The sequence below is a fragment of the Bos javanicus genome, chromosome 10, assembly GCF_032452875.1.
Source record: "Bos javanicus breed banteng chromosome 10, ARS-OSU_banteng_1.0, whole genome shotgun sequence".
NCBI classification, from domain to species: domain Eukaryota; kingdom Metazoa; phylum Chordata; class Mammalia; order Artiodactyla; family Bovidae; genus Bos; species Bos javanicus.
Window position 1 is genome coordinate 15,409,383 of NC_083877.1, and position 12,059 is coordinate 15,421,441.

Consider the following 12,059-nt stretch of genomic DNA (forward strand, 5'->3'; position numbering starts at 1 on the left):
ATATTATACATATTTGTAGACACGTATGCAAAAGCTTTTCTACTATATAAAGCCAATTTTTATGTTGACTTTTCCTTCTTCCCAATCTCACTAATTACCCCCATTCACTCTTCCACTCCTGCTTCCTGGGATCACCTTCCAATTAAACCACCTGCATCCAATTCCTTTCTCAGGCTCTGCTTTGGGGAGAATCCAAACTAAGATGGGCCATGTCACAGGGGACCAGGAGGTGGGAGGTACTGTGATACTGACAGTCAGACCACAGAAAAAGCACACATTTCTGCATATCTCTTAGGGGCCAAGCCCTTGACTTGCAGGGGGGCTGCCAAGTTCTTTGAGGGGGCCGTTGCTCTTCCAGACCTCTGTTCTGATTGGGGAGAGTGACAGACAGAAGGGGCGAGCCAGCAGCATGTGAGGAATCAGAAACATTTTCCTTCTGCCTTGGGAGCCTGTCACGTGGGCTGTGGGCAGCAGATTGATGTTCCTAATTACATTTGGCTTAGGCTGATATTAAGTATCTGTCTCGTTCCCAGAGCCCACAACGCTGGCGGATGGTGGGGAAGGTGCCAAGAGGCATGCTGGGTAGCTAAGGATGACAATCTGGGATTTTAAATATCCATGAGAGAGAAACATGGACAAGTCACAGTCGTGGGGGGCAGGGTGGCTCGTGTTCTTGAATTGCCCTTTAAAGGTTTCCAAGGGCTACGGGAGCTTCAGAAAGGTTTTGAGGTCCATCCTGTCTTGAGGCTGACCTGTTCAAAACAGCCCAGACAGGGCATGTGACCCTTTCTGATGCTGGACAGCTTGCTAAGGGGAAATGCTTTCATGGATCTAATTTAAATTTCTTCTGTTGCAAGTCAAACGTTTACTCTGCTTGATTTTGTTCTTGGTGGCATTAAATATTCACTGAGCACCTACTGTGTGCCCGGGGTACACAGTAAGAGAAGACATGCCCTGGTTCTCTGAACGCTTGCAGGCTCACAGTCTGTATTGGCCAGAAGCTCATGAAAACAAGTCCAAACGCTGGGACTCAAATGCAACATGGGGACCCGTGGGGGGTGGAGTTGTCCGGGGTTTGGCAAGGAGATGGGACTGTGAGAGGCAGAGAGAGTCTAGATCAGTGCAGAAGAATGAGGAGGGCATTCTTGGGAGGGGAGTAATGTGGTCATAACATGAGGTCCATTGAGGAACACACTGAGGAAGAGTCTGCACAAATCAGATGCCTGAGGCTTGTGACATCATGTGCTACCCAAGAGACTGAGTTTAAACTCCTTGTGGCTGAAAACAGGACTACTAACTGTCCAGCTACCTCCTAAGGGTGAAGCTCAGATAAGGCAGCAGGTATGAGTAGCCCTGGAATTCACAGCTCCAAAGCACAATGCTGTGCTCAGTTGAAAATGACTTCTGTTCAAAGTGTTGACTTTGTCATTGTGTGATCTTGGGGAGGTCCCCGCCCCTCTCTGAGACTGTTCACTCATCAGCAAACCGAGAATGGTAATTCCTTCCTCATACTATTGCGTTAGGGATCACAGGAGAAAATGTAAATAAAAGTAGCAGGATGATCCACAAACAGCTCTACAGATGCTGATTATTACTGCTGCTCTAAACAGTGGGCTCGGTGAAGGCAGGCATCCGATCTCTTCTCTGTTCCTCCAGCGCCTTCTACAGAGCAGGTGCGCATACCATTGTGGACAACTTCTTGTATTTGATTGAATTGTATAATCTCCAGGAGCAGAAAACTAACACTTCCGGGCGTAGGGGGAGGTTGTGATGCGTGGCAGATCCGTCCGCCTCCATCTCCGCTAACCCCTCCCCTCCTCAGTTTCAGTAGTTCGCAATCTGCCGAAACCGGTTCTGCTCCGGTGCTCATGAGGAGGACTCCTTTCAGAAGACTCGCGGGGCCACCTTCAGGTGGTTGTACCTCAAGTCCCTGAAGCAGCTCCAGAGTATGGTGGGAGGGACCCAGGTCAGGATTAGTTCACCACCGAGGACGCACCTGTGTTCCCCCAGAGCAGCGCTAAGCCCGAGGGTCGTACGGGCACACCTGGGGCAGGGCTCGTCCTGTCTCTAGAACGCAGCTTTTATAACCCGGGCTTCGGTACAAAGCTCAGAGCTCGCGGCGACGTGGAAAGAGCCGGCTCCCAGAGAAATGCCAGCCCGGCTGCACGCCAGTTGTCTCAGTCACTTCCGATCCTGACCCTCAGTTTCCTCCTCTGTAAAATTGGCTACGAGCCCCCCTGGGCCACCTTCTCGCTGCGGGAACGAGACTGAAACGGGTGCTGCGCCCCTCGGTGCAGGGGTCTGCAAGACGCAGGGGGTTCAGGCTGAGTCCCGACGGGCGGCTGCCACGCCCCTCTCGGCCCGCCGCTCGGCCCTCCCCGCCCGCCGGCCGACTCCGCGAACCTCCAGGGGGCGAGCCTGGCGGTCGTTTCGGCCCGCGCGGCGCCTCGGCCATCTAGCGTGTGACTTCGCCAGCGGCCCGGGGCCAACCGGGCACGCAGAGCCCGGGTCGCCGCCCATCCCCCGTCCTAGCTGGCAGGTGCCAGGACCCAGCTCGCCCGGCCGCCAGGCGGCCGCGGGCCTGAAGGGGTTAAGGCCGCGGGGCCTGGGCGCCGGCCCGGGGCTTGGCGAGCCGCTGTGCCCGGCGGCCGCAACCGATCCCGGAGGCGCGGGGCACGGCGGCTGGCGGGCGGGCGTGCGTTTCCTCCTCCTTCCGCCTCCTCCTTTGTAGCGAGTTCCCGGCCCCTCTTCCTCCCCCCGCCCCCCAGCCCGGGCCCTCTCCCTCGCTCCCTTTCTTCCTGCCTCGCCTTCCTGCGGCGAAGGAGGCTCATCTATTATAAATGCACATTCGGGGCTGACATCAGCGACGAGCGGCGGGCGAGCGCTGATGAGCGGTCCCTGCGCGCTGCCCGCCCGGAGCGCGGCCCCCAGGCTCGGCTGAGCCTCCCGCGGGGCGCGGGGAGCGCGCGGAGCCGCTCCGGACCCCCTTCCTGACGCCGCCGGGAGCCCCCGGGCGGACCCCGGCCGCCGCCCCCGCACGCCGCGCCCGCGGCCCCGTACCGCCCCGGAGTTTCTGCATGACTGTCACAAAGGTAGGCGCCCCTGGCCCGCCGCGCCCGGGACCCGCTGGCGCTGGAAGCCCCCGGCCTGGGTTGCGGGGGGCGCGGGGATGTGGGCGTGCGAGGGGCGGGGGGCGCTGGGTCCGGAAGGTGTGTCTGTCTTGCTCCCGCAGTCGCTCGAGCCCCTCGGCCCCCAGCACTGCGGAGGGAAGTGGGAGGATGCCGCTTTGGCAGGAACTGTCGTTTGGGCAGGATCCCTCTCGCCGGCTCAACTCCAGGACTGCATTTTTAACCCTTGTTTAGGATGCTGCATTTTTAACCCCAGGAGAACAGTGTAGGGCAGCTCAGTGGTGTCCCCCCTCCTCCCCGTTGGAGCGCACCGCGGGGAGTGTCGCTGCACGGACCGACGCTGGGCAGTGGGTGTGGGAATGGAGTTGCCGCTCTGAGGAGGCCCGCAGAGGTGAAAGCCCACCCCACCTGCCGGCCTCTGCTGCCCATCCCAGAACTCGGGCCTGACTCCAAAAGCAGTCTGTGGGCGCTCCCCAATCCCGGGAGTTGCTACCAGGGATGGGAAAGATTCTGGAGTGGCCAACTTGAAGATATGGGAAAGAGCTGTGGCGGGGTAAGGAGTGGCGGCTCTCATTCTGGCAGCTCCCATGGTGGGGGAGAGTTCTTGGACCTCATCTTAGGGGCCGAGGAGACATTTTGGGAGCTTCCTTGCTGTGGGAAAGAAAGAGTTAAGTGGAAAGCAGATCTGGATAGTGGAAAGTGCCCAGGGTTTAGGAGACCTGCCCTTCACTCCCCAGCTCTGTCCCGACCCCCTGAGTGACCTTGGCTGGGCCCTCCTGCTTTGCCCTCAGTTTCCTCCTGGAGTGTGAGCATAGGAAAGATAATATGAACGCTGGGGTTGGTGACCAGCAATTAAGAACCAGTAAGATCAAGGGTGTGAACCCACACTTTTCAGAGAGCTCAGTCAGGGTAAGGAGATCACAGCCTGGTCTTGCTCTTGGGTTTGGTGAGCCATGTACCCAAGGCCAGACTCCACCAGCTGCCCACCTGGCTCTCATAATTAGAGAGTTGGAGGTCAAAGTGGGAAGGGCAGCTTGTTTGTGGTCAGAGCAGCAGACCAGATGGTGAGTCAGCCTGGAAGCAATGGGAGAAGTGGTTCTAGCTCCATCTGATGCCCCCCAAGATCTGCTGCTATAAGACAGCATGTTCAATCAGGGTCTTTGGGCTCAATTCCAGAATTGGAACTTGGAAACATTGTGGGAAGATGAACTTGGGGGCTGAGGGGGTACCTTAGCTCTGGCTGCGGCTGGCAGGGCTGCTGCGACCCACAGAGGGCAGGACGCTTAGTGTTTTGAAATGATACAAATGCTATTTAGCTGGGAAGGATTACTGTCATTAACAGTGTTAATGTCAAGGAGGTAAGCAGGTTAGAGTAAAAGAGTAATGGATGGGCCTGGATGAGAGATAAAGGATGAGAGAGAGATTTGTAATAATAGCCCTGAGATTTGATTCAGTGTCTCCCCTGTGTCTCTTTATGTATGTGAGCTCAGGCAGCCTTCCCAGGAGACCTGCAAGGAAGGTGTGTTCAGGCCCCCTTTAATGGAGGAAGAAACTGAGGCTCAGAGAGGTAGAGTAACTTGCCTGAGGTCACACAGTGAGTAAGTAGCTGAGCTGGGATTTGCCCTCAGGCCTGTTTCAGTCTCTAGCCTGTGATCTTTCCATTACCCTGCACCTTGGAGACTGGATGATTCCCATGGTAGAGGGCCACTACTTGGAGACCAGGGCCCTGGGGTGGGGAGTCCACGAAGGTGAGTACCTGTCTTTTCAACTCATTGGCAGCCCTGGCCTCTTGGTATCCAGTGATTATTCACTAATGTGCCCCCTTCCCCCACCATCCCCCATCAAATCCCTCTGTGTCTGGCTCTTCTAACAAATGTGGCATCAGTTTAAGCTGGCTCAGAGGATTAAATAAAATCCCCACCTTAACCCTATCTGCTCTTCCCTTGCTAGCCCTTCATAGACTGCTGGTTTTCCAGTAGGGAGGAGCAAGAGGCCTGCAGGGGAAGGGCCTGGGGGGTGGGGGGCAGGGGGCGGGGGTGGGGGGCATGCCCTAAAGCCTGTTGGTAAAGGCTCCTCTCTGAGTTTGGGAAGGAACCAGAGTGTTCCGGGAGTCTGAAGGCCTGGCCTCTGCTCCTAAATAAGTCACTAACAGGCTGGGTGACTTGGACCAGTCACTTCCATCTCTAGGCCTCTGTTTTCTCATCTGTGAAATGCAGAATTGGTTCCACCTTCTGCGGGGATTTGGGACAACTTCAGCTCTGGCAAGAAGTCAGCTCTGACGGAGACCAGGAGGCTCTTTGTTCTCTGAAGTTGGTCTGGTTACAAGACAGAGATGCCAAGAACCCTAAAGGGAGTCTGGGAGGTGGGATCGCACTTACAAGCTGGGGGTGGTTGGCAGAGGAGGGAATGGATTAGAGGGTGAGACCCCAGCTCCTGCTGCCTTTACGAAAAGAATCACCACTTTGGGTAAGTCCAGCTTCCAGGACCCTTGCTTGGAGCTCTTGTGTCAGATCCCTGGAGGGCAGATCCTCAAGGCCGGGGTTTGGTGTGGACTATAGGAGATGATAGGAAAGTAGAGACAAGGAAACATGATGGCCCGTTGCCAGATCTTCAGTAGCACTTCCTTAGGGGAAGGGGCCTCTGTTTTCCATTTGCCACCCGCCTTCTGATACTTACCCCATTCCTCCTTCTTTGTGGGACACAGCAGGTGAGGTTGCATATAAAGCCTGAGGGTTTTCTGGAAGGGCTCCTGCTCTAACACACTAGACACACAGAGCCCTGCAGATTTTGGATTGTGACCGTCTAGCCAGATGACATTTTTTTCCTGGGTATGATGTTTTAAACTATATTTTATGGTGTGTATTTTAGTAAGCTGTCTTAGTTTCTTTATGTACTAAGGAGAAGAAAGGAAGAAAAAAAGAAGAGAAAGCAGAGGGAAGGACCAGATGCAGTTTCCCCGGCTGCAGATGTCCACAGGAGGTCAAGGCCCAGCCCCCTCCTGGTTGTGGTCAAGTATCCTTCCATAGGGCAGGTCAGGGGTGACAGTGAAGGCTGCCCTCCTAGGAACAAGACAGTTTCATTCCAGATGATTTTATTCTTTGAGTCCTTGTGCCTGATTTTTAGCATTTTTCTGTCCCTGTTTCATTTCAGTCATATACCTGACTTAGCATATAGCAGTCCTTCTCTGCTTCTAAATATCTGTTTCTAGACTGCCCTTGGCTGGAAAAACAGAACAAAATATGTTAGAATTGTGTGTAGAGTTTGAGTCAATGGGCTATAAGAAAAGTCTTTGAGCTCTATGTTGGCCTCTACAACCGCCTTCTCATTGCTCAGAGGTCCTTTGGCGTGCTTTCCTGGGGTTCATCTGTGATGTGACCAGAGTTGGGGCTCTGGGTAAGGAAGGTGGTGGCTTCCAGTGGCTAGGCGGCCTTGTTCCCAGGTGCCTTGTTAAGTTCGGTGCCACTGAGCTTAGTGCTTTCCAAGTTCCCTAGGCTGGCTCAGGGACCCAGTGGCCCAAGAACAAAGTGCCCTGAGCGGCAGGAATGCCTACCGTCCCTCAGAACGACTTAGGAGAAGGAATGCGGGCAAAGAGAGGACCCTGGATGCCAGTGCTGAGCGGCAGATTCCAAGTCCACGAGCAGGATTGTCAGCTGCACCCTGGCCCCCAGGCCTGCAGCTTTGCCTTCCCTCTCCTGTCCCACCCTCACAGAGCTCAGCTCACTGGTTGGAGTCCCTGGCTTCTGCTGGGAAAGATTGAAGGCCGAAGGAGAAAGGGGTGACAGAGGATGAGGTGGTTGGATGGCATCACCAACTCAGTGGAAATGAGTGAGCAAACTCCAGGAGATAGTGAAGGACAGGGAAGCCTGGTGCGCTGCAGTCCACGGGGTCGCAAAGAGTCAGAAACGACTTAGCAACTGAACAGCACCAACAACATGTCTCTAGGCCCCTGTAGAGAGCCTTATAGGAGAACAGAATATACGAGCAGTTAAATCATCGTGTTCTGTCCCTTGACAAATGAAGGATCCTAGGCCCACGGAGCAGAACCATGATTTCCTTAAAGTCACTCAGCAAGTATGACATTAGAGAGCTGAAACTTGGGTTCTTCTGACTCCTGGTCAGTGCTCTTTCTGCCCAGCTGCCCAGTGAGGGGGACTTCAGGCCGCCCTAGTCAGGGTGGGTGTTTTTCCCCCACTGCACTGCCCGCTTCTGCTGGACAGCCTCTCCCTTTTTTGGGTCCAGGTGAAGGGAGCCCAGGGTCAGGATGGGGGAGAGGGTATTACAAGCCCTTCTGCTTCAACTCACTGACCCACATCCAGTCCATGTAGGATGCTGGAGCCCCAGTGTCCCACTTCCCAGCACCTTTTTCCTGTCTGACTCTTACTGCAAGAAGAGATGAGAGAACCTCAGTTAAAAGGCTGAGAGGTACCGGTGTAACTGAAAGTGGGATCCGGCTGCTCACTGCTCAACAGCCATTAAAGAGGCCAGGTTGGTGGAAAGGAAAGTTTGCTTTATTTTGGATGCTGGCAACTGGGTGTGGTGGGGGTGGGTGGATAGGGTGAACGCCTGTCCAAAGGCCAACTTCCCCCATCCCCAGCACCCAGTGGGGTAGAGCTTTTATAGGCCGAAGGAGGGGGCTGCTTATAGAAACAGCACAGTCAGCTCTGATAGTCATCTTGAAATTAGCCATTGGTGGTCTGACCAGCGTCATCTTGATTGTTTTAAGTACAGGTAGTCTTCAGTTCCAGGGTCAGTTTGTTCCCATTTCCTTGAGGCGGGTTTTGAAATTGTGGCAGCTTATGCCCTGGCTGCAGGGTGGTCATCACGCTGTTAACTTCTCCACCTGGTGGGAGTTCCATTATCCATAAGACGATTCACAGGCTGTGGCTCAGATTATTATCGATAGCTCCTGAGAAGGAACTACAGGTCCTTGGCTGTGCTTAATATCAAAACTATTATTATTTGGTTTCCTTTGGCTGTTTTCCTTTGTTTCTGCATATTCTCACTTCTCTGGTTAGACTTATTCTTTGACGTTTTTCCACAGACAAAAGGCAGGCCGAGGACATGAGGGGCAAAGACCATAGGGTCCTGCCCCATTTCACCAGTATGACGCAGCTCCCAGACTCTTGGGGCGGGATGGGGCAGGGATTCTGCCTTCTGTACGCCTCACACTCTCACTCTACTGCCTCCTTCCTTGCAATTCTTTTTGCAGATCACTGGCATCCTCACGCAGGAGTCTAGGTAACATTTACTCATTCGTCCAGCCCTCTGAGCTCCTGCTCTGGGCCAAGCCCTGTTAGGCACTGGGCTCAGAGAATATATAGCTGCAGCCCCTGCTGTCCAGGACCTTTGAAGAGATGGGTGTGTAAGGAGGTATCATAGAGACCGGGGTTAGGAGCATCAAGGTCTGATGGACACAAGCTGGGTCTTGACTGCCTGCCCTTAGTGCTTGCTTAGTAAATGCAGGCTCTTCCCTTCCTTGCCATCTCTCCCTCTCTCTCCTGAAAAGCTCTGCTGAGTTACTCTCTTCCTGAGTGTGCCCAGAGGCCCTGTTTTCTCATGGCTCAGGGTGTTGCCGCCTTGGCACCCATGGCAGCACCCAGAGGCATCAGGGCAGGGTGTGAGGCTCCCCAGGGCCCCCAGAATCACCCCACAGCCGGCCAAGGCTGTGGAGTCAGCACCAACATGGGCTCGGTTGGTTTGCGTGTGTGGACGCTGGCCGGACCAGTGGCCTGGCAGCGTCAGGCCCTGGCAGCCCAGCCATGGAGTGAGTTTTTCCACTTCTCTCCCAGGTTGGCCAGCCTGGAGCAGACATGGCCTCAGCCGCCGCTGGCTCCTGGCACCGGGGCGGCCCAGATTCTGATTTGGATGTGCCGGCCACAGAATTTGTCTGGTGTCCAGGAGATGAGGGAATGTGCAAATTCCCTCTGTGCCCAACCCCCTCTCCTTCCCTCTCCTCCTGCTCAGCTCGTCCCGTTCACTTCCTTTCCCTGCCTGTGGACCCCACAGTCCCCAGCCCGAGCTGCCTGCAGCCTGGGAAGCTCAGAGCAGCTGGCACGGGGCAGGCCTGGCCAGGGAAGGACAGATGCAAATCCGGTGGTTTCCACATGAAAAGACGCTGTTTAGAATGAGCCTCTCCTTTGTGGGCCTGGAGTGTGGGACCAGCTGCGGAGGAGACACAAGCAGGGTGGCGGGTGGGGGGGCATGGGGAGGAGCTGTCACCACTCTTCCCTTCTCCTTCCTCCCTGCCCCCTGCAGAGGCCCCTGGAGGGACTTGGTAATTGGTTTCTGGCTGGCACCCTCCTTCCAATTAATTAACACAGTGATGGGAGGTGCCCAGGTTTCCTCAGAGCTATCCTGTTTACAGAGTACAAGCATGGGTTACTTCTGTGCATTGCTTTGCCCGTCCCATGGTGGGAGGCTTCTCCCTATTTACAGATGAATAAACAGAGTCTATGAGAAAAGAGACCACACCCTAAGTCACAGAGCTTATGTGGGTCAGAGCCGGGATGCACACCCGGATCTTCTGACTTTAAGCTAGAACCTGCTCGATCCAGTCACATAATGGTCCATGACATGTGAAGACCCAATGACCATCATGACAAGAATAAGTTATTAAGCAGGCTTTGGGCAGCATGATTGCATGTACTCTGTGCCCCGTGAGATTCAGTCTATTATTGGATGATCCCATTTTTCAGATGAGGAAATTGAGGTTCATTGAGAATAATTGAATTGTTCAAGATTGCAGGTTTAGTGGGTAGGGGAGCAGGGATCTGCACCTGGGCTGTCTTGCTCCAGAGCACACATTCCTGTAACTTCTAGGCCTCTCCTGCTGGGGCTCCATCATGTTCTGCACCTTCTACCCCCAAAGCATAGGGCTCCTGTCTGTGTGTCTGTGGCCCCGCCATGGAGGTGTGCTCGCCTTGAGCGTGTCACTCGTGGGTGTGTCATGCTTAAATTTCCCTGTGGCCTTTGCGGGAGCTGGTAACCATGCGCTTGACTGGGGGAAGGCTGCTGGGTAAGAAGGACATCTGGACGTGGTGGCTGGCATTGGATAGGGCTGCTTATTGGTAGGGCAGCCAGCCCAGTGGCAAAATGGAGGCAGAGCGTTCTCCATTTCTGTGAAGCTAGCTTTGCGTAGCGGAGAAAGCGATGGCACCCCACTCCAGTACTCTTGCCTGGAAAATCCCATGGGTGGAGGAGCCTGGTGGGCTGCAGTCCATGGGGTCGCTAGGAGTCGGACACGACTGAGTGACTTCACTTTCACTTTTCACTTTCATTCACTGGAGAAGGAAATGGCAACCCACTCCAGTGTTCTTGCTTGGAGAATCCCAGGGACGGGGGAGCCTGGTGGGCTGCCGTCTATGGGGTCGCACAGAGTCAGACATGACTGAAATGACTTAGTAGCAGCAGCAGCTTTGCATAGGAAACACAGGTCTGTGATTCAGGCCTGCAGCCCTTACCAGAAGCAGCCTTCTCTTGAGATGGCTTTTGATGCCCAGAGGGTGCCTACGAGTGCCAGCTTTAGAGTCAGACAGATGGCACTGTTTTATTTACTTGCTGTGTGTTCTTGGGCAAGTTGCCTAACCTCTCTGAACATCTGCTTCCCCATCCATTAATTGGGATTGATAATAGTAGTACTTAAAAGGGATTATTATAAAGATTAAAAGAGCTGATCTGTGTGAAGCATTTACCACATGCCTGGCAGTTGTTGTCAGCTATTAATGTCAGGCAGACAGAAGATTAAACAAATGCTGACAATGAGTGTCCTGGAGTGTTATGAAATGAGCAGGGAACTCTGGGAATAGTAACAGTGGGCCTGCCTAGTCAGGGGGCTCAGGAGGGGCTGTTAGCTGAATCATGTAGGCTGAGTAGGAGGTAGCAGGTGACATACATGGGGAGCGGGGGAGAGATAACCGGCAGATGCCTGGAGTCAAAAACAGCTCTTCAGGGTCGCTTCCTGCATGCCAGGCATGGGTGAGGGCTCAGCCCAGCTCATTTAACCATCAGAGAGACTTCATGGTCTAGATCACTGTCATTACTTCCACTTTACAGATGAGGAAACAGGCACAGAGAGGCTAAATACGCTGCAAAAGGTCACCCATTGGGCGGAATGGAGACTCGGGGTTCCTGACCTCGGTACTCTCCTTCTTCCTCCCTGCGGCTTGAAGATACTTTATCCCACTTCGTTTTTCTATTTTTCCTGCACCACATGGCTTGCAGGGCACCAGGGCTTGCATGGGAAGCACAGAGCCCTAGTCAGTGGACTGCTAGGGAAGTCCCTCCCTGGGCAACTTCTTAAACTGACCTGAGGGGTGTGGAAGTGCCAAGTGCAATTGCTCAGCCCTCTGCTGCCCTCCCAGGCCTCCCCAGGCCCCCTAAGAGGGCAATGCCCCTCCTGGCTAGCAGGCAGCTCTGGGGAGGGGTCATTTATTTTTTCAAAAGGAAACTTTGCTCTGGCAGAAAAATTTCCACCTTACATTTTTACTGGGCCTGATCATGAGCACTTTTGTTCTTTAAATCTTTCTAATCATCTGTTGGGCATTGGTCTTTAAAGTAAATCTGTAGGGACTGATCCAGAACTTTTAATGTTCAAAGTCTATTGAGTGTCTGCATTTTGGTTTTTGCCCTGCCCGAGCTCGGAGAAGGTGACATTTGCCACAGGCTTAAACTCGCCCCGAGTGAGACAGATGGTGACAAGGTGGGAGGCTCTGGCTGCCCAGAGATGGGAATATGGGGAGGCTGCCTCTGGGTGGTGCTCACACTAAACCCTGGGAAGAAGCCCCCATGCTCAGGGTTTAACTCCCAAGCCATCTGAGGTCATCTGGTCCAGGCCTCTGCCTCCATGAACTTCACACTTTCTAGAAATATGAGAATAACTCCTAATCTTAATAAATATGAATTTATTATTAGGCTGTTCCTAGCCTTTCACCA

The 12,059-nt window shown here is 54.1% G+C and overlaps 1 protein-coding gene across 4 annotated transcripts in view; it reads left to right on the plus strand.

The window, feature by feature from the left end:
- The first annotated feature begins 1,827 nt into the window (after positions 1-1,827).
- The window catches only part of CORO2B (coronin 2B), a 149,211-nt gene continuing 138,979 nt past the window's right edge, over positions 1,828-12,059 (plus strand). For 2 of the 4 annotated variants that reach the window (XM_061430186.1, XM_061430189.1), the window contains exon 1: positions 2,653-3,092. In XM_061430186.1, the coding sequence (XP_061286170.1) occupies positions 3,078-3,092 (15 nt within the window). In that variant the 5' untranslated portion in view covers positions 2,653-3,077. Of the gene's footprint in view, positions 1,967-2,652; positions 3,093-3,442; positions 3,682-12,059 lie in introns of those variants that run through there. The other 2 variants (XM_061430188.1, XM_061430187.1) reach the window with 2 other exon arrangements.